This window comes from Chelon labrosus (assembly GCF_963514085.1).
Source record: "Chelon labrosus genome assembly, chromosome: 2".
Classification (NCBI taxonomy): domain Eukaryota; kingdom Metazoa; phylum Chordata; class Actinopteri; order Mugiliformes; family Mugilidae; genus Chelon; species Chelon labrosus.
Window position 1 is genome coordinate 21,839,782 of NC_140338.1, and position 23,268 is coordinate 21,863,049.

General features: G+C 41.2%; 1 protein-coding gene across 1 annotated transcript in view; it reads left to right on the forward strand.

Annotated features, from left to right (window-relative positions):
- sorcs3a (sortilin related VPS10 domain containing receptor 3a) overlaps positions 1-23,268 on the forward strand; it is a gene marked incomplete at its 3' end in the record, with an annotated part of 208,510 nt that overhangs the window by 104,106 nt on the left and 81,136 nt on the right. The window contains exons 3-4 of the mRNA XM_084569223.1: positions 6,821-6,920; positions 15,172-15,330. Coding sequence (XP_084425349.1) covers positions 6,821-6,920; positions 15,172-15,330 — 259 coding nt within the window. The remainder of the gene's footprint in view (positions 1-6,820; positions 6,921-15,171; positions 15,331-23,268) is intronic.

Sequence of the window (23,268 nt, forward strand, 5' to 3'; positions counted from 1 at the left end):
ACTGTAAGCACACTACATATATGAAGAGACAGATCTTACATAGAATTTAGATATTCAGTCTTGTTACACATAAATATATGTTATTATAAATAGACAGGGTATAAATGTACAGCTTGCTTCTTGCTAGGTAAATACAGATTGCCATGTTATTGTTCTGGCAACAGCGCTGTTAAGTTCTTTTCCTGGTCAGACAAAGTTCCCTGGATTCTTGTGTTGAGGACCTGTGGCTTGAGCAGAATGGGTTTTGTCATGGCCCTAAAGTCTGCCCCTGGAACAAAAGACTGAAACAATTCAGACATTTGCAGTGAAAATGTCCGCAAATCATTCAGGCGTCTCTACCTCTGACCCTTCAGCGCTGCATAGAATGCTTCAGTTCACCGTGGCTCAGAATGTTTTCCAAGCGCATCAGTCAGCGAGTATTCAGAGTCTTCAGGCTTGATATTGCCGCAGGGTTCTCCACTGAGAAACCTTTTTCTCTCTCTCGTTTCTCTCGCTGTCTTAGCTTCCCGTGAGTCTGTGGGACTTTTCTCTGTGAGGACAGACAACTGAGTTGTTGATCTAGCTCGACTCGTATTACCACCTGACGATGCTTTTATCTTTGGAATATGAATTTGGTGCTTTGTGGCATCTTTTTGCTCTCTTGTACGTGCCTGTATCCATCCACAAACTGTTATTCATTCAGTGCCAACCAAGGCAGGGTCAATTTTGCAGTGAGAAGAATCAGATCAGTAACCTTTCCTTCAACTGGATCAGCATTGCAATAAAGTTCAGTTCTTCCTGTATGCTTCAGGGTGACGTGTTTTGTACAAGCCTGAGAAAGAAAGATGATTTGGTTGGAGTTTTCATCCTTCAGTCTTTTCAGCTTTTGAAGTGCATGGCTTTTTTCTCTTCCCTTCCCCAGAGCATGGTCAACAGTGTTGTACACCATCGCTGAATTGTTCTGCTTTACTGACAGCCATCTGGCAAAACCTCCCAAACATTCCCTAATGCAATTTCTGTCTGCCTTTTATTCCATTCATTTGATGTTCACATGCTGCAGTGCACTGTGGCCTATCTCTGAAATTGAAGGACTTCATTTTACAAATGGAAACAAATTGAAACCTCCACCTTGTGAATGTGCAAATCCAGCTGATACAATTTTGTATCTACTGTTATTTTCCACATTTTGCTAATCTCATTTGTTTAGTTTTTTATTTCGGTTTTGCTTAATGACTTTAACGACAAAGCAAAGCAAAAAGAGTCTGACAGAGGAATTCTTTGCATGTTCTGCAATCGATTATGTTCTTGGCAGTGTGGTAAGTCTGTTTCATGGTCACAGACTTACTGACAATCCCGCACTCAAGAGAGTCTGATGTAACATCCTGAGTCAGATCTGCCTTAATCTCTTTTACTGATAGTCACTAAAATATTTCGAGCCGCTATCTTTCACCACAGGCCTGAATCAGCCATTAATTCCACGGGAAAGCTCACAAAGTGCTTATCTCAACAGAAATGGAAACGGGTTACTCTTTCCAAATTGCGCTACAAATATGCGTAATGCTCCAGGTATTGGCTGTATTTGTCTTTCTTCTTCCCTCGGTTTCTTTTAGAGAATGTCTTTACCTTTTTTTGCTGCATGTAAGCGACCAGACAAAACAAAAGGTAAACCAGTGTCTCAGTGGACTCAGCTAACGGGGAAGAAATGACTAGAAACACTTGCTGACTAAGAAACAAGGCCCAGGGAAATGTAATGATCATGTGTTTCTTATGATTAGATGTGCTATATGGTGACTGTGCTCTTGTTATTTCTTGTAGACCTACATAAAGTCAGTGAGATCAGGGACTGTGGTTATAGGGTTGGGGAAAAGCAAAAATGTTCACTTCAACTGACACTATGCAACTGACAGTCCATTTGCCACCGTTGTGGGCTGCTTTTGAAAATGTACAATCACCTGCTGCGACACAAAACCTTTAGACACACCTCGTACACATGGAAAGCACAAAAGAGCGGAAAATGAATTGTTTTGTAGACATCCTGCAAGCACATTCTCTAGGTGAAAAGAGCACTGTGCTTTTAGAAGTTGTTGGAAATGATTTGTGTCACACAGTGGTGAAAAGTAATCCAGTACATGTACTCAAGCACCACACAATAACTTGAGTACATGGGCTGGTACAATTTCATAAGAAAGAAAAAATGATATGGTGAGATGAGAGGCATTGTTAGTGGTGCTAGAAAATCACAATCACAATACAACAATCCCATTTACAACACAGACCAAAGGCCATAACATATATCTGCCCCTCTGTGAATTGAAACTTCCAGAAACATAAGGCGATGTTGGACCGTTCAGTAAAAACCGCGACTACATACAAAGACCACATTTTCTGCTTTTTATATCAACTGCAGTTATGTGACTGACATCCACTTATCTACCTCCTCACTCCACCAGTTTCCACCTGTGTTATAATTACACCGGGTTATAATAGGTAACCATTGTCGTATTTTACAAAACCTTCATCCTAAAACAGTATACAACAAAAGTACGCAGAGAAAGGGGATACCTATGAAGGCCTTAGAGACTGCCAAGCAAAGAATCACAGATCAGATCTGTCTACCTGCTTGAAGAGTTTCAACAGAAAGGTAGAATCCAAGAGAATAAACACAATGTTCTCCACTATCTGAAGCCTACTCTCAATGACAGGGTAATAAAATGAGAACAGATCAACCAAGGCTGGAGACTGAACAATACTGGAAAAGCATATGAGAGAAAGAGGGATCACACAACATCAACGCTCAGTGGCTAGTGGACCTGAGAGCAGACCACAGCAGCCTCCCTCAACACGATCCAGTAACCATCCCATTGGCAGATGTCCAAGAAAGCGTATCAGGTATGAAGAGCAGGACAGTGCCAGGTGCAAATAAACCAACTGCTAAAAGATGGGACCCACCCTGAATCTTTAACTGAAGGCCGTACAGTCCTGATCCTGAAAGATTCCCAGAAGGGACCAGTCCCATCCAACTACCTGCCAATAATGTTCCTATTTACACCATGGAAGCATCATAACTGATGAGATGAGACATGGCTCAGTTCATGAGCAGAGTACAGAAAGGAATTGGTAGGCACACCAGGGCAGCAAAGCACTAGTTCCTGGTAGATAAAACAGTCACCTGAGATTGTTAGACCAAACAGACCAACCTGTGCAAACCCTGGATTGTCTACAAGAAATCCTACAACTCATTGCCTCACATGTGGATCCTGGAATGCTTGAAACACCAACACTTCATCAAGAGCTCAATGAGGCTATGGAAGACAATGCTAGAAAATGCATCTCCTTGGTATATGTATGTTCTGGATATGCCTAAACCTCTCCAGCCAGGTCATTACCAAGAGTGGGCAAGGATACTGTCTATGGAATGGTCCATCAGCCACCTACGCTATATGGATGGAACCAAGCTGTATGCCGAGCGAGACATTCACTCACTGATCCACACCACCAGGATCTACAGCAGCAACAACAACTGAATGTAATTTAGATTGAATAAATGTGGTGGGATGATAACAAGAAGAGGGAAGCAGGAAAGCAGCCACAGCAACACACCTACAGAGAGTGAGGCAAGCCCTGAGAAGACAGCTGAAGAGAAGATAGCTGAATGGGAGGAACAATACCCGGGCTATCAATACATACACCCTGGCTGTCATCAAATACCCTGTTGGCACTAAGCAGAAGGAAGGAGGCCAAGGACCAGTGAGTGTCAGAGCCACTGTCCTCGATGAAACAACAAAATGCGACCCTCTGATGAAATGCTCAATGAATACCTCAGGCAGCAGAAACCAGAGGAGAAAGAGACGGAAGAGCAGGAACCATTATGGGAGGACAAACTCCTGAACAGTATGCACCATATCACAGAAATGGCTGACATCCAGAAATCCTACCAGTAACTAGAAAAGGCTGGAATGAAAAGGCAGCACAGAGGCACTAATCATGACAGGACAGGACCATGCTCTAAGCACAAGATCAATAGAGGCTGGGATCTACCACACCAGGAATGACCTTAGGTTGAGGCTGTGGAAAGAAACCCCACAAGTTGGTGATGGTTAACCAGCAGGTGGTGGAAAAACAGCAGAAGAGGGCTGTAGATGTAGCAATCACAAGTAAGAGCAACATCAGGAAGAAGGAACATGGGAAGCCTGAGAAAGACAAAGGGCTGAAAGATGAACTATGAAATGTATGGAAGGTGAAGGCAACAGTAAGCCCTAAGGTGATACTTGAGATTCCAGGAACAACATCTGAGATCTCTGTCCAGAAGAGTGCAGTATTAGAAACCGCTGATACTGCATGAGACCCTCAAGCTCCCAGGCATCTGGTCGAGGACCTGAGCTTGAACGAGGAAACAGACCACCCACAAGGGGTGAGAGGGGAATTGTTATTGTTTTTTATACGTGTGTGTATATATTATATGATGAGGCTCTGGGTTTGATGATAAGACTGGCCGTTTTAGAAACAGAGGTATTATGAATTTTCTTTTGTGAAATAAGGCACAGCAGTAATTGATTTATTGTGGAATATGATCATGGATAAACCTGTCTTACATGACTGAGAATGCTTTAAAGTAGAGCTCAAATCATCCTGAACTTGTCATTTCCTGAAGACTTAATGTGATTAGAAGAGCAAGGCCAGGCCAGGTTTGTCTGAAAACACACTTGGAGACTTTTCGATTGTCTTAATTTAATTGTAGAAGTTTTAATTTTATTTGTGAAATCGTAGCCATTGATTGGCATGGACTGAGAGGGCATGCAAACTTAATTTAAGATATAAACAAACGTGTTCCTTACTGTCAAACATAACTCCTGCACCACAGCACAAGATGCACAAAGGTACATTCATATTTGATTATCTTATTACTGTTGGTTTTATTGATTTTACACTGTAAAACACATTGATTTTGATTACACTGTATGCAGTTGTTGCATTAAAGGAGCTTTCTCTCCAGTGTGTTAAATGCAATCTCTTATTGAATAATATATGTTTTCTAATTCAGATTGTCTTTCTCTTTTTTTTTTTCCTGTATTTGCTGTTAAGTTTATTAGTGTCTTACTATAAGACCATGTGTGGAATTGTGAGACATCTCCCATCTGTGTCAATGCATGGTATAGAAACAAATAGTAACCTTTGCAACTGGCTACATCAGCAAATGTAATCAATTGGGTTATATATTAATTAATTGGGTTATATACAAGTTTATCTGGCAGCAGTATTCATTGTTGTACACCAGTGACATTTAAAAGCACTTTAAATATCCTGGCACAATTTAATACTTTCAGTTAAATAGAAAGAATAACTTTCTGTAGCACTGTAAAATACTGTGGTGTAAAGAAGGGACCCACCGGAAACCCTAAACAGAAGGGAGCAATGAGACGATGCTACTAATTATGTATATGGTGCAGTGTAACTACTGGGCCATCCTGTAGCTTTGTCACTTCAGTAGTGGCAAATATTTTTGTTCCTTTGCCAATTACAACAGGCACCTTTGCCATTTCAATCGCCCATTTACAAGCCAGTCTAAAAATATGATGCGTTTACACCTTTCACCCTGTCATCTTCTGATAAAATCAGCTTTTTCATATTAATTAGCGCTCGTACTGAGTATCAGTGTTTGGGAGGTCCCAGTTAATCATGGTCCACATCAAGACATCTGACATTTCCTTGCTATCTGTGCCAAAGATATCATCCCTTTTCATTTACGAAATCTGAGCATATGCATTACGGCGACTAGATGGTGCCTGGCAGTAGTGCGTACCAGTGTGATGCCAACACAACATATGTTTCAAGTTTATTTCTGACATCTCCTATCAGGAGTCTCCAACAGTCGCACAGAGACTAGAGTGTAGTTCACAGCCACCGCTCCTAATCCAGATCATTTCGCTTAGCACTTCTCCCCACACCTCCACTTTAATGTTCCGTGGAAATGATGGTGTCTGCCTGACTCATTATTGTGCTTTGTAATCATAGCAACTACTGTGTCTCTCTGAGGCATCCGGGAATGAATTTGAACGGGAGACATTTCTTTGCAATTTCTCTAAAGTCCCGTTCCCACTGAACGAGCACAAGCAGTGGGGTTTGACTAAAAAAGGAAAGAAGGTGGAAATAGGTATCATCTTCACTTTCCACATAACAATGTGAAGTAGACTGCAAATTCAAATGGGAGCTATGCCACAGTGGTGGGTGGGTGCATCTGTCCCTGCAGAGAGAAATCCTGGCTCTCACAGAAAAAAAAAAAAAAAAAAAAAAAGGAAAAGCCAGTACAGGCCTGTAAATGCTATAATGTGCTACTTGAAGGCAGATTTGGTGGTGATGATGGATTCACGTGGAGTTTCCGGGGACTAGGCTGGCTAACAGACTCATTCCCACTGTTAAATTATTAAAGCCCAAGGGTTCAGGAACATCCACATGTTTTTGCACTGGCCATATTTTATTTCATAGTAGTCATTAGGAGAGAATTATTTATTTACAGTGCCAGGTCCCTAGACACTTTTGAATGGTTCATTTTCGTTGGCAGCTATAGATGATTGGTTAACCTCCGCTGGTTCTACCGCCAGGGGTTTCACTCCCGCACAGAGTTGCTGTATACTGTATAGACAGCTTCATACCAGCCTTTATCTTTCCTGTTGTGTCACAGTAGGGAGTGATTTTGTATTCTTTTTCATCTCTGCAAAATGAATACTATTTGACATGAATGTACCAGTAATCTGTGGTTTAGATTTCGGCAAACCCTGTGTTACAGGTGGTTATCAACAACGAATGTTCCTTCTTCTAACTGCTTTCTCTCTTTTTCATTCAGATCTACTGACTACGGCTCCAAATATGAGAGAATGAATGACAAAGTCGGATCTAAGACAGTCCTGAGTTACCTGTATGTCTGTCCCACTAACAAGAGGAAGGTGAGATGTTTAAAGTTTGTTCTTTTATTCCTGCAAGAACTGATCACCTCTCAAGAACGAACTGCATGCGTTTCTGTGTTCAAAGAGGCTCATATACGTAAGAGACTGCCCTGTTTTAAAGCTGTTTTCTTTATATTTATGATTGATAAATTCGGCATGTTTACCTGCACAGCCGTGATTTCAGCTGCGCAACACCAGTCAGTCCTGTCACACTCACCACACCACAGAGAGGTTTTCATTAATCATAATAATCACGTCTACTTCACTCGTTTTTTGATTGGTGTCAAGCCACCGAACATAGATATTTCATATTAAAAGCCTTAACTGGCAGAATCCCTGCGCGTGTGCACATTTTAATATGGCTCGGGTGTCTCGACAAGTCAACAAGTGAAAAAGCAGATCTATTACACCGAATAAACAGCTCGTTCCACATATGCGTTTATTATATGGAGTGGATCTCTCATAATCCCGACAACAACAGTCAGAACAAAAAAAAAGGGTGAAAACTCTACAGAAATGCGTTCCTCCTCTGTAATGATATCTCTGGCAGCAAACTAAAGTTGGATTTTTACAAATTTGAGGCCACAAAATAGGAAGACTGTAAAAAAAATTTTAGTACTGCCAGCTGCCAACCATCTGCCAATGTCTTTAATCTGAAAGAGAGTTCTGTTAATTACATTCTACGAATTTAGTTAATTGATCTGTATATGATTTGCATTCCATTTTTCACCATCTGCCTCGGTTTTCTGTTTATTTAATTGAATGAGACACAGTTTAAGGGACCTCTCTAACCTTAAGAACCTTTGGCTTAATTCTGCATCACATATTTAGGGTCATAGGAGGTTTTCTGAATCCCACTGTCTCCTAACCTATATATTACCAGGCACCGAATCAGATTTTCCCTCATTTGCTGATCTCCAATCATCTGGTGCTCCCAGCAACAATTTTATAGACAAGTGGAATCACAGCCCAAAGGTCAGGGAGCTGTAATTCAGTATGTTGCTAGTCAACTTATGCAAGGGCATGTATACGCACTTGATCTTTCAGCAGAAAAAGCAGAGACTTATAATTGAGCTCTCTTAAGCCTACACTGCTAATTACAAGAGATCACATATAGGTGGAGAAAATTAAGTTAGCAAAGCATTAAACTGCTCCGTTCCTCTGATATGCATGGCTACATACATGGACACTACTGCTCTACTGCTCCATGTAGAGCAGTAATGTACATATATGGACATCAGTGCTCTACATGGAACCTGACAATTGGAGGCAATTTGTTTCGAGGAAAAGTCATTCTGTGAACGGTCTCACTGTTGAATCATGTAATGGCACAAAGAGTATGCCTGAGGACGTGTAACGTCAATTATCACTCGGGAAAATTGCCAGTCGGGAACCGCAAACTACAAAATCAGCAGGTCAGCCATTATGGATGAGTTTTTACAGTACATGGAGACAAAGCACCAGAGAACACGTTTAAGTCAGCTCAGAAAAAAAAAAGAGATGATTGGAAGTTAAAGACATACTAACAAAACGAAGAAATAACGCAGTCTTCTTGTCACACGTGAATTCGACACGCTTGGATTAGCATTTCTTGGTGATGGTCAAAGGTCATTTTGCTGTGGAACGGCATGTCTGAGGGAGTTCACATACCTTCTTTGCTGCAGTCATAATATATTTTAGCATGTGACAAAGAAACGTTTCAGACTCTTGGAGTGAAAGATGTGGAAGGCATGGTACACTAACAAGAGGAGTGCGTAGCTCCATTCTATAGGTCTGAATATCTGGAGACAATGTATTTAAATACAGCTGACTCAAAAAAGGGAAACACTATAATTCTATGTTTTTTGTTATTGACCAACATTAATATTGAAGCCTCATGTCAAATTCAGCATCACTTCCACCTTAATTTCCCAAGCCCAAAAAATAATCATACTGATAATATTAATAAAAGGCCAGAAGAAATAATGCATCCGCATGACATCATATTCTAATTTTATATTTGGCTTAAGGATGGTGCAGGTTTAATGTTCATGTCATGTGATGTACAGTGCACTTACATGCACCATAAAATTGTCAATTACACTCCCAATAGAAAGCAAGAGAGGCGAGCTAATGAGTGTTCTTTTAAATCAGGTGCAGATTCAGTGGTGCAGATTTAAAGCGTATGTTATCTGACACGATAGCCAGCAAAAGGCCTGGAGGACAACGTGGGGTCACTGCTGTTGTCAATGTGTCTGCTTGTGCACATTTTTTGTTAGAACGTTAGAATGCAGAACATTTCTCTTCTTTTTTTGAAGCACTCCTATTGTTTCAGTAACAAAACAGCAGCGTTCAACAACAATTCAAAGCATTAAAAGTCTCTCAGAAGTGACACTACAAAGTATTAGAAAATAAATGAGCCTAATTTTAACAACTTCATATACTGTTCCCAATGCTCACAAAATGTTTAATGGACCAAAGAAAAATATATATTTTTTTCTATGTACTTATGTATTTATTGCTAATTTTAATAAATACAAATATTGGACCTCTGTATTGGGATTTGAACAGAAGCTATCTGTGAAGCATATAAGAGAAAAAAAATAAAAAATGGTGGTACTGCTTACAAGGCAAAAATATTTGAAACATAACTTTTCTTTATGTTACCTGTTACGTGGGGTCATTGCTGTAAAATGTGCCTGTCTCTGCATGTTTTTTTCTCTAAATAGTGTCAAGAACGCTAGCTGAGGGAGGCTGGTTTGCGAAAGATTATAATGTCAGCTTCCTGAGCTTTCAGTTTTCAGGCTGCAACCAAGGAGTTAACTGATGTCCTTCATTATTTCATTATTTCAGGTAGATCATCCTAGAATAATCCCTGCAGCTAATCTCAGTTGCAGCAGCATGCTCCGGGGCTAAAAGAATGAAACCAAATGCCAAAAACTGCAGTTCCTCTAAAGTCCACTAGAGGATGTCTCCAAAATTTGATCTCCATGTTAAAATGTCCAACTTTACAGCAGAAATAAACACGCTTACACACGAGCACTAAAAACGCTTTTGGTCGCTGGAGCTAATTTCTCCATTAATGGCAACTGTACAAGGGAGAGATGTCATAGAACTCACCTGTTTAAAAAAACATCAAGGCTTAAAGCTGTGCAGAATTAAGGGCGTGGCTGCTTTGATTGACAGGTCGGTGTCTTCCCAGGTTTCTAGCCGTCTGCCCCAGCGTCACCCATCAGTCTCAGCTCTTGGGGGTTAGGTGGAGTTGGTCACTGCCAAGATGGTGACAGCCAGACAGCTTCAAAACCTGTCTTCAGGAAACATACGGGTGACGTCGCGGAGGGTTCGTCCATCTGTTTACATGGTCAACAGTGACGATGCTGCTAAGAAAGCAATGTGAGCAGACCACGGCAGTTGTTGATAACGATAATTAGCTGAAACTCTTTATAATTCATCTGGCACAGGTTGATAATTAATGGCTCAGCACAAAAAAATACCCATTGTCACATGGTTTTCACGTTATCATTTGATGCATGTTATGATATAATATCCCAGATAGGCGATTTAACTGCTATGTGGGACTGCAGTGGCCTTAAAGCTGCAAAACCGAAACCACAATAACACTTAAAAAGAGTGTCTGTGGAGGTAAATAATATATTTTAGTATGCAAACTTAATATTCCCAGGTTCAAGGACAAGAACATAAAGGTGAAATGTTTAGACCAGCCTCGACTAGAGTTGAGAATTTCCCCGTATTGGGTCAGGCGGTGCGAAACTTTTTGAAAATAATCATTTTGTTCAGGCCGACCCGCCCGTTCAGACACACTCTAAATAAATCAGAATCCACGTGTCATCATCCGACTTACGGAAAATAAAGTGCGACTCCTGCGCGTGACAAGGGCACGCTTGCTGTTGTGGAGGTGCTCGAGTTCATCAGCCTCACCTCTTTGAAGGCCGGGCCGAGGTGCTGATCCTGAATACATTTGCATGCCGGATAGTTGCAGTTAATATGATCCTGGGACTATTGAGGGGGGAAAAAAAAAAAAAAAAAGGGAGAGCAACAGATCACAGCGGCAGTGATTACTCCTTGTGACTCACTGCTCCTGCCCTTTTTTTATGGAGAGAAAATTTAATTCCACGTCAAGGGCATGAAAGCAATGCAGTTCTCTCAGGTTCTCTGTGTTGCTGATGTGACATGTTTATATATTTTTTTGTTATTGCACTTATATAAGATTAGATGGATTTTTTTTACACTCACACGTACAAAACAAAAACCTGGTACCAATATAATTTTTAAAGTACATTGAGGATATCTTTAAAACCATTATATAAGTGAGTTGTGTGAGCCAAGAAATAGTTTCACGTTACTCCAATGTTTAACCTCTGGCTCTGCCTGTGTGCTGATTGTCCCCCAGCACCTTATCTCTGGCCTAATTATTTCGATTTACCATCCGGTAGATGGATGAAAGTTTGCCTGAATGCCCGGCTACATTCCTTTGTTGTCTCCTTGCATCTGACTGGCCTTATTTAGCGTCTGCCTGTGTTCTATAAAAAGACACGTCTGAGTGCCTAATCACTCAAGATATAATCCTCCACTTCTCTTTGTGATATTTCTTCACACACAATAAAAGACTCATTATATGTCCACCGCAGCAATGCTGGACACATATGTAGGATTCTTTCCCCTTACATTGTACAGAGTATAAGTGAAGCAGCAACCTTTTACAATGTCACATTATAGATTTGAATGATAGTAATGACATTTAGCGCAAAGCCTCTGAAAAAGACGCCTTCCGTGAATCTCCTTGACTGTATTTTGATGTCTTTTCCCAAGTCCGCTCAGGCCTCGACTGAACGGCTGGTGGATTAGGTTAAATAAAAAGTAAAGACATGCACAGTTAAAATGCCACGGAGGAAGCAAGACAGTAAAAAAAAAAAAAAAAAAAAAACATGATAGCTAAATGTGGATGATTAAGTCCTGATCCTTGCTTAATGAGCATATTGCGGCAACAACTGTGTTAAAACCTCCCGTCAAAGAGAGACTAAGCTCTATTGATCTGGCATGACATGATTCATTTGCTGCAGGGTGTCTCTTTCCCTCTGTCTCTGATCTATACCTCCACTTACCTCAAGATCTGACAACTGCTGGCTTCTATCTCTGTGCTGCAGCTTATGCACAGCTCAACATCAGGCTGATAAAACACAAAGGTTATCCCTCCAACCTCTATCGATTCGGTATTGTTACCCTCCTCACTCGCCCGCTTCCTCACAAAGCCTGTGTGGATGCTGTGAGGGAAATCTTAATCACGCCTTGCTAATGCCATCCATCGTTGTGATTTTGGAAGTGAATAATTATTGTTTGAGAGCAATTGTTTCAGGAGCAGGAGAGAAATTGGCTGCTCCTCCGGTTCCCGCCTTTGTATTGGCTTGGAATTGGTTGTGTTTTTTTGTTTTTTTTCTAATCACAGAGGCGACAGACAGAAACAGGCTTGTTACAATAATGTGTAAGGTTGGGATATAATGTGGCTGGTTTCACACTTACATGGTGGGCAAATGAGTAATGCGAACTTCACAGTGCTTTCTAGGACCCCCCTCGAATGAAAGAGCCTCTCTGAATCAAGGTTTGAGAAAAGATGAGCTAAAAGCACTGCAGTAGTCTGGTTGAAGGCTATAGTTATATCAAGAGCACTGAGAGCAGAACATAACACGTGTCACTCAGTTCAAGGCTTCAGTAGAGAGCAACGGGAGATTTTAATTCGAAATGTACAGCGTGTTCATACACCTCTTCAAGGTATTTTTCAATTTAAAAGATTCAGATGGCTGCTTACACTATCATTATAGTAATCATACTGATTACTATATCATACTGATTACTGCATAAAAACTGAAAATTACACCTGACAAGCACCAAAGACACTTGCAGATATCAAGAGGCCTTGGCATCACACAGTGACAGGTAATGAATGGCAGAATCTGCGCGCGCGGGCCAGATTGAGAAAGTGCTGCCTGTTTATCGGTGCTTAATGAAAAACTATTTATCTAAATCACCGCCAGGGAGGGTTCCTGGTTAAAGCTCTGGAAAGAGGGCTAGCAGTCCTGTCAGTGACAAATGCGCTGCTGTTTTTCCAATTCAAACGGAACCGACGAGAGAAAACACATCCATTTGGGCTGTGACCGCATACCACGGCCGTCATTGAAGAGGCCTGGGTGTTGTAGTTTAAGCCGGTTGAAATACTCCAAAAAGAGATGAACATTTAGAGCTGCGCCAGTCTATGTTGTCTTGTTAAACATGGGGATTTATCACTCGTCTCTGAAGCCCCAAGGAATTATTTGAAAAAAGAAATAAATCTGAAAAAGCCCCTACACGTTAAGACCACACACAGTTAGCAATTAGCCGATAAGCTAAGGAAGTGGAACAGTTCGCAGACAAAGACACAGATTGTTTCACCAGGAGTTGATGGAGATATGTATATGTGAAGGTTCTCAGTCATCCAGGTCATGGTATATCCAAAAAAGGTTTAGAACAGGCAACTGGTAGAGTTTTTGGAGAAGACGTTTCACCACTTATACAAGTGGATTGAAGAAGCTACTGGGATGAGTGGTGAAACGTCTTCTCAAAAAAACTCTACAAGTCCAGTTGCCTTTCTTTAAAAAAAAAAAATAAAACTTTTTTGGGATATGGAGATATGTACTTTTTAATATTTTATCAAGAAAGCAGACTAAAGGACATAAATGTTAATGCTGATGTTGCAAATGCAACCAACCACGACAGGATGTTGCTACATGTGAAGTAATCCCAACAGCTTTATAAAGCCGTGTTCCCACAGGAAGAGACAAAAAAAAAAAAGAATGTTAATGAAAGAGGATAGGCAAAACAAAAAAATCTTCGGTAACGCAAAATGGACAGGCACCAAGTTGGACTAATCTCATCTTTGCAGCGACGACCAATGGGAGTGACTGGTGCAGCTGATTGACATTAATCTGTCACAAGCATATTTTTCTGTGAGGCCCCAGAAATTCATTGGTTTGTCACAGAGGTAGAGAAGGAGACACCATCCACAACTTTGGTTCCCACCACCAAATTCGCCATGCTGATAGTAGCAACGTGTTCTGTGATATTTCCAAAATGAGAACAGAGGGTTACCTAGAAGAGCAGAGCCTGGAACGTCTACTAATTGTCAGCAACAACGCGACAAGCAAGTTGCTCTGCATGTGGACATGAATTAGACGTAGCTTCTTTCATTTTCTCTGAGGAGCTACTATTTCCTTTGTCTTTTGGATGTTGGATGTGGATGTTGATTATGATTGTACTATAAAGCATACAAATAAGCAAGTTGTCTTCATGACATGTTGCCCACACAATACATGAAATGTACTCATAATTTATTACAGACAAATGGCACTGTCTTTAAATGAGCACTATCTTCTTGCAATATGTTACACGTATTCAAGCACCTTCTATTTAGTCAAGGAGGAATACCTGTGAACATTTTATCAGCTCCCGCAAAGACGCTAAATGTCATTAGCTGAAAGAAATATGCATTGTGGAATTCCTGTTCTTATTGAATTCTGTAATAACTGGGATAGCTCCGTCTGAAATATTCCAAGCATGAAATTAGGGCTTCTACCACAGTGGAGCTGTTAAATTTGAAATTAGAATTTTATTGGAAGGAGAAATGGTAAGGAACGACATGCTAAAGCGCGAGCTGATAAAGAAAATAACACACTGTGTAGTCGGATTCATGCATGGCTGCTCAACCCCCAGTCTGTACGGCACCTAATTGCAACCAGATTACAAGCGTCTTACTGTCATACATTAGGTCCAGTCTTTTGATGATTTTCAACTCCGCCTTCGTGCTTCAAGTATAATGTCATTCCATTCTGGTTTATACTCAAGCAGTTGTGAGCAACCTTCCATCTTATTTTGGTAAGAGATGATTAAAAAAAAAACAACAAAAAAAAAAACAGAGCCTTCACCCGAGAGTGCACAAGAAGAGTCACAGAGCCATGGCAACAGGAGTACGAGAGTCACACTCAAGAAATGAAGTTGGAAATATAACAGAACCGTTTGCCAAGGATAAGCCTGTCGTGTGCCAAAATGCTGAGCCATTTCTGCTGACACTGCTCCTGCCTCTAACTTCTCCTCTACCCTCCCTCCCCTCCCCCTCACTATCTTTCCACCTCTTTGCTCAAAACACGCCCTTCAATTCCTTCCTCAACTCATACCCTCACATGTGTGCACACTCCCTCTCCTCCTTTTCTTCCTCCTCTCTCAGATTATGGTGTTGACAGATCCGGACTTTGAGAGCAGCGTGCTCATCAGCACTGATGAGGGAGCTAGTTACCAGAAGTACCGCCTCACTTTCTACGTCCTGAGCCTTTTATTCCACCCCACCGAGGAGGACTGGGCCTTAGCTTACAGTCACGACCAGAAGGTGAGATTGTGCTCATCTCTTTTGTCCACAATGAGCTGCAAGTGATTTACTGACACCCTCTTTTGTGTTGCTCAAAGATACACACATCCACTAGGGCCTGTAGTTTTCTTCAGTTTACCGAACGAAATGATGCATTCAGGTACTGGCTGAATTTGGTTCAATGACACACATTCAAAAAAGATGGTGTGAGCCTTTATTTACCTGAGATGAAGAGATATGTTTTCATCAGAGGGGGCCTTTATGTCTGCATCTACCTAATATTCATCTATATTATCAGGTTTTAATTAAAAACCGTCTGGTTTTCTGATCTGTTCCCGTCTCCTTAGAATTGGGGCATGAGGGTGTGTTCATAGCAACCATTTATGACCTTTAATGAGTTCATCTCAGTTCAGGAAAGTGCATGATTTGTTGGTGATGGAAAAGTAAACTCAACCAGCTTTGGCTAAATTTCAACATTAAAGTTCAGTGCTGAGCCTACAGGAAACGGGCATCATGCGTATCCAGTTCAAGTCCCTTTTATTCTAGGACACTTTATTTCTCCTAAAGGCTTTTTATTGCAACATGTTTAAGAAGTACTTACAACAAAGTTACACATGAGAACTGTGCACACATGCTCTTATACCGAAAGAGTTGAAAAATCCTGATTTATTACAGATGAATGAGAAACAATAGTATTCTGTTAATGGTCAGAATAATAGTGCAAATAGAATAAAAAACGCCTCATGTTACCACCTCGAACCCTTGATAACCCGTTCAATGGGGAAATCTCATCTCCTAATAACCATGTGAACACTTGATCTGATGGTTTCTCTGCGGCTTGGAATAAATTTATTCTTTCTGAGCATGTTGGTGACGTGATGAGTTTCCAGGAGGGACAGAGACATGGAGGTAGTAAAGCAAGCAGTTGTACAAACAAGTGTTTGAAAAGATGAACAGAGCTGTAATCCATGTGGACGGCAACTTTGAAAACATGGAGACAACTTGGTCATGCACTTCCTCTTCTGTTATATTTCTGACATAAAGAGGTCCCAGTGTTCTCTGACAGTTTTTAGACTGACTTAACTTAGATAAAAAACCGTTAATACGAAGTGGTGATAGCTTCCCTTTTAAAGTAACACCGTTAAAACAAGAAGTAAAAGTGTAAACAAGAAGCTCAAATCAGCGGCGTGTGTTGTTATACTGGGAAGCCATAGAACTAGCCTGGAAGCCAGCCCGAGTCAGATCGGTCCAATTAATTCCTTTGGGCAGGCTTTATGCAGTGATGGACAGAGGAGTAATAGCAACTAAAAGGATTGATCATGGTGTCACCTTCACTGGGCCTTGTCTGCACATCATCTTCACGCAGAGCTCTAAGATCGTACTGACATGCATCTTCCATGAAGGTCAGTGACTCTGACCTGAGAGCCAAAGTGATGGCTCTGCAGGGGGACCTGGAGCAGGAAGGTGATGATTGGTGAACAGTGGTGGCTGAATCAAACCTGTCAGCAACTAAACGCTGAAAAGGTTGTCGCTGCATGAGTCAATGTCAGGCATTTTTTCTTTTCCTTTGACAGAGTGAAGAACATGACCCATGGTATGGGTCAGCATCATTTTTCGGCACATTTTGGTCCATGCCAAACATCCTGGACCCTGCCTGATCCAAACTAGTTTATTCTAGTTTCATCTGACCTAACAAGGATTTATGAGTCTTCTATTCATGTTCTTTAGCAAAACCTTTTGAGCACTGGTTTTCTTCTTGGACAAGTGGATACCACTTTGAATTCGAGTTTCAAAAAGAATCCCTGTGCCAAGTCAAAAGCACTCACCTTCTTTTCTTCAATGCAAGGCTAGGTCAGAACTGTGAATTTCTGTGAAGTTCATGGTGTCATTTTGCATAAAAGCCTGCTGTGCCGGCTGTTAATGGCAGTACGGCTATAACCATTGTCGCAGGCTGTTACAAGTGTTCGCCAGCTTTCTTGTACAGCTGCTCCCTCTTTTGTTCCCACTATGAATTCTCTTTTTTCCATTTTTCCGTTACAGAAACTTGAAACCCTGTGAAGCCATATTACAGTACTGAAACCAGTAACTTAAAACTAAAAAGTTATGGCATTCACAGGTTCTTTTATTCTATTCAGCTTAATTCAGTCCATTTTTATTCACGCCGAGACAAATCTTTTACATAGTAAAGTCAAGACCTTACAGTTTCACAGAGAGACAGCCAACAATGGCCCCTTGAGTAGCACTTAAGTAACACAGGTGACAGGGTGGAGGTGGACAGAAGGAAACCTCCAGCAGAACCAGACTCTGAGCAGACAATGATATGCCTGGACTGGCTTAGGTTAACAGGAGGGAAGAAAGAAAAAAAGATCAACACTGAGGAAAAAAAAAAAAAAAAAAACAGACAAACACCCAGCAGGTTGGTGGGGGCAGCGAGAGACACTGGGGGAAAAAGAACAAACTACAGGAGAGAAGAGGCTCAAAGGTAATGACATGCAATGGTGACATTTAAAAGAATGGAGAGCGAGAGAGAGTCGACTAGCAGCCTAGACCTGTAGCAGCATCACTAAGGGATGCCCCAGCTATAAGCTTTCTCAAAACCAAACTGAGAGCTGGTTCCTCGGGAGAGGGACCTGGTAGCTGAAGGCTCTCCCATTTTACTATTTAAAACTACAGAAGCCACAAGTGAGCCTGGAAGTTAAGAGTAGTGTTGTGTTGTGTTGAAGTAATGTGGCACTATGAGGTCTTTAAAATAGGATGGGGCTTGGCCTTTAAGGACCTTGTATGCAAGGCGGAGGATTTTAAATTCTATTCTGGTGTATTGCTTTGGTGATTATAAGACACATTAGATCAAATACCCAACACTTGTTTTGTAAGATAATACCATTTAGAGACATATTCGTAATATCTGCACATCACTCAGTTTTTTTGATATATGGTATGTGAATAAATGTTATTTTTTTTATATATATATTTTCAGATTTTTTTTATCCTGGCTATTGTAGTTTGTGGATTTAATGATGTGCTTACTGAAAACTATTTTCCTCTTCCCAAGATTCTCATTCACATCTAAATCAGCCAAAAGTAAGAAAAAGGATCACAACTTTAATCTGTGCTCCGCTACTTAGCCACAGTGGTATGACCACGGTCACTTAGGGGTAAAGAGGTGTAAACAGGTTTGAGAATTGGATAAAACAAAACAAAGTTCCTTGTGAAGACTCTTAACCATAAAACAAGTGGGAGTAGCACCCCTAAACCTTGTGTTTCCAGACACTTCTACGTTTAAACAAGAATCTGGTATATGAAAATTAAACCAAATTTAAACCTTGCCCCAGCTCCAATACGAGACATGCGACAATTCTGATCTTGATAACAAAGAGTGGTCCAAATGCTCTATGGAAAAACATGCACCTAATGACAACATTTTTGCTAACAACCTGACACAGAGGCAATCTGTTCTCCACTCTACACAGCTGCCTCGAATGTCAGTAAAAACTCTCTCTAGTCCAGGCATAATAGCTTGAAGCAGGCTGTAAACACACAAACATACAAAAATACTCTTGGTCTTAACACACAGCACTAAAACTCGGCATGAAAACATAAAAGTCTGCTATTTTTAGACTCCCGAAGATGACGAACACACTGGCCAGGTTCAGAAAGTTCAGCTCCCTGTGAAGTCTGGGAAGGAGCAGAGTTAAAGGAGCCAACGTTCTGGGCTAAACCTAAAATTATTCCGATAGATGAAAAGAGTAGAACGGCCTAATCAGTCACCACCACTGTTAATAATTCCTAAACAGTTTCCTAATGTTAATTAAAGTCGCCCCTTAGCTGTTAGCTTGAAGTATCTATAAAAAAATACACCTTATACAAAATATGAGGTGCTCCTTCCTCGCCTATGAAACAGACTCACAAGATCAATGGCTGTAACTGCTATTGATCTGACTGATTAAATACATTTCAGTGGTGAAGGCAGGATATACATCAAGCTGCAGAGTAGAAAGTTCAACGGGGCTGCAGTGGCTGAGGCCTAGATTTTGCAACCCAGTGTTAACCTTGAAGATTACAGGTATGAGGAGGGTGTGGCTAATATGGAATCACCTTCACGGGAATCACTTGAATCATCACAGGCAAGCTTGGTGTCCAAAGGAAAGGCCCAGGCATTGCGACCACCTCTGCCAGACACATTTTTATTCCCCTCCCGAATGCGTCATCCTCATACTGCAACCACCTCCCCAGGGTGGCTGTTATAAACGAAGAATATGTCCCTCGTCTCTTTAGTTAAACGAGGTTTACTCAGATATTGTTGCTTGCTTAATTTGACCTGATTATCCTCGCAGTCTCGACACTTCATCTCAAATGTTGAGCCAGCAGCAAGAAGCTTTAATATGCTCATTTTCGGCTAATAGTTTTCAGACTGGGTCACTCTGAATTGAATCAGCTGTAAGTTGGTGCTTAGCCGTGTTTAAGTGCAGCCCAGAGGGCATAATGTTGAGGCGGGAGTGAAACTCTTTCATGAGACATCAGAATCCACGTCAAGACAAACAGGCTAGAGGTGAGCTAATTGTTACGATTGTTGATTCTCCTTAAGGACTTCTTTAAAAAAATTAAGATTCGAGCTATTCCCCCTGACTAGCCCTGCATAATTGGAGGTATTTTTAGATTTAGAACATTTCGTGACCTTTTCAGGCTCTTATCTCCTGACTGTGAGGGGTTTGTGGAGACAATTACTCACTGATGTAGTCCCAAGTTGGCTTCTGAGAATAACGCCAGTGTTGCTGCTGCCAAATGTGTGAGTTATGTAAACTCGCCTGACACAGAAGAACAGTGGAGTAGAGACGCTCCACGCATAGAATAAACGTCTTGTTCTCTGTGAACCATCAGAGCTCCCAGAAGACTTGGTTCTAGGGCATCTTGTCGTTTTTTTCCCCCATCACATAAAAGCCCAGACAACAACAGACTGTTTTCTCTAATTTCCTCACTTATTCTTGAGAGACCTTTACGCCCTTTAGCTGATGTGAAAACTCTATTATTGATGGTGCGTTGCCAAATATTTTTAGCATTCGAGGGATAACACTGATACAGTTCCGTGTATATCATTAGCAGTGGAACTGTAGGGACGTATAAACAGTAGGTTTCCGGCGGTGGATATTATCATATTTCTGCTTATGCCTCAGCAAACTTGAGAGACAAGGTCTTGACTCTTTAATGGACTGTGTAGTGATTAACTCATCCAGTAATTACATCAGAGACAAGCACAGTGCTGTACACCGTAATCAAACACTGTCTGCAATCAGCTATTTCCTTATGTGAATATCTGACCTATGACAGAAAGAAAAAACATTGCTTCTAATTGTCATTGATCATTATTACGTTCCACATGCGTGTGCTCCTCCAAATGCCTTGTCTTGCCATTAGGGCTAATCGAGCATTTTAGTTTTTCATTTCCATGAAGTTGGAGACGGATGTGAAATTAAGAATGACCTAGAGCGGTGTACCAGAGACCGAAATACCCTTACTTCTAGGGTCAAACTCCAAAAAGAAAGCAAAAATCTTATTTTAATTGAGCATGGCAGCATTAGCATGTTAGCATACTGACACGTGCAAAGGGATGTTCCTGTCATCACGGTAACAGCTAGCATACTGTTAGTCAGGATGCTAACATGTCAGTATGCTAACATGCTAATATGCTTATACTTGGCAGCTATAATGTTAACCATGTTCACTAGGTTTTGGTTTAGTTTAGCATCCTAATTAGCACCACAACTTTCCAGGAAAGTCGAGGAAAAATGACAAATATTGAACTAATGGTGGCAAAAGAGAAACGAAAAGGAATCGCTAAAGTAGGTATAACATCAGTGACCCATGCAGTTTGTACAGGTGTTATAGGAAATAGGTAGGCTATAGGTAGGCTATTTGTCTTAGTTTAAAGGTATATAATCATGAAAGTATAGCAGTATAGTATCGTCAGTAACATTTCAAGCCCTAAAATGTCAGCTTATTTGTGCCAGTAGGGGGGGAAAAAAATCATTAAAGTTCATCCTTTTGAATATCTTTAAAATGTCATGGAAATCCATTTAGCAGCAGTTGAAATTTCAGTCATGACCGCAGTGTTGGACCAGTAGACCGACTGACAGCACCATCTTTGGAGTCACAATGCTTGTGTGGTTTGAAAGTCCGTCTAAGCCAAGATAATCTCGGATGAACTCAAGTAAGACTGACATGCTGGTTCAATGGCTAGAACGTACCCAAGCTTTTTGCTCCTACTGCTGGTTCACTGTCGGATCAAATTCACAGCATTTTAGATTATTTCGTGTCAGCTACTCCGCAAACAAATCCATGACTGACATATTTTTGTTTTGCTCTCATGTTCTAAAAATGTGCCTGTCAGTCGCCTGTTGTGACTTCTCAGCACACCTGTGAGCGGCGGCCTGCCACGAGCAATGTAGAGACCAAGACAACATGTCTATCTGCCGGTCCAACCACCCGAGCACAGACAAATGGAAATCCAAATCCAAATACCTTTGAAACTCCCGCAACAGATAAGCAAACTTGCACTTCAGAGAAATGAAGAAAGCCACCAGAGTATAGTCACATATCGACAGACTCATGTTGAGTTTTGCAGGGAGGCGGGGCTTTATGGTTCAGCTCTAACCTCATAAAGAGGCGTCCACACGGAAATGTGGTGCGCACCCCAATTTCATTACTGGAAGCCGGTACACAGCAAACCCTGGGACCAGGCAGACATCTAATTTGTGTGTTTGTATTTCCACCAGAGGAGTGTTAATCCATTAAGGCCGGGGCTGCTGTAGCAGGGAGCTGGAGTTTTAGTGGGTTCAGTTGTATTACTGAGTCTGAACCGAAACGTATGGGATTCAAACAAAGCTCTCATGGATGGGTCCATGTGAAGCAGTAAAAACACAATAGATCATGGATAAATGATCATAGAGGGAGCGTTCTTTAATAGGTTGATTCTAGACCGCAGAGGAGGTGTGCTTAGAATTAAGAAAAGAAAAGCACTGGCAGATGAGTTGAAGGGCATAATCAGTTTTTTAAAAAGCAGATTAGCAATCAAACTTAACAGCAAAGAAGCAAAACAAAGCAAAAACCCTGTCACTGAAGCGCCGAATGAAGGAAAGGCATATGTGACATATGAAAGCAAGAAATGACATCCGGTCCGACACGGCCCGGATTTATGAGGAAATGTTTGATTTTAGTTTTTTTTTGTTTTTGAGTTCCATGGTGAAACAGGGAGTGGGGCTCTGAAATCAAAGACAAATTATAAGTACAGCGAAGCACTGACGGCTGCGTGGCAAGGAGAGGCAAACAGAACAGATGGAGTAATTCATTCTGATTGAAAAGCAGATATGTATTGTCACTCCGTTGTCAAAACAGCAGATGGAGGTGTGCTGCCAAGCCGACAGTGTAGAGGATCAGCAGAAATGAGGAGAAGAAACTTTCCTGCTGCTCGGTAACCCTCAAAAAAGATTATGCTTGATGCTTTATCTGCAGATCCATGGTTTGCTGGCAACAAACCCACCCCTGAACAGGGCTCTGAGACCCATAGTATCCGATATGAATTTGTCTAATTATCAAATCCTTTTATTTCGAATCACCACCTACACACCGGCCTCACACTCCCCAAATGTGTAAGGTTTAATGTAATGTTAATTCTAGTTAATGCTTTGTACTGAAGTTACCACATGGTTTATACCGATCAGGCATAACATTATGACTATATAGGACAACTAAATAACGCTGACCATCTTGTGACCAATGTTCTGCTGGGAAACTTTTGGACCTGGCATTCGCGTGGATGCCTAGACCAGACCATGCACCCCCACCCCATAGCAATGACATTCCCCAGCAGGATGCAGCCTGACATAGGCACACACAACAACTTAAAAAGCATGAAAAACAGCATATTGGGTGTTGACCTGGCCTCCAAATTCACTAGATCCCAAA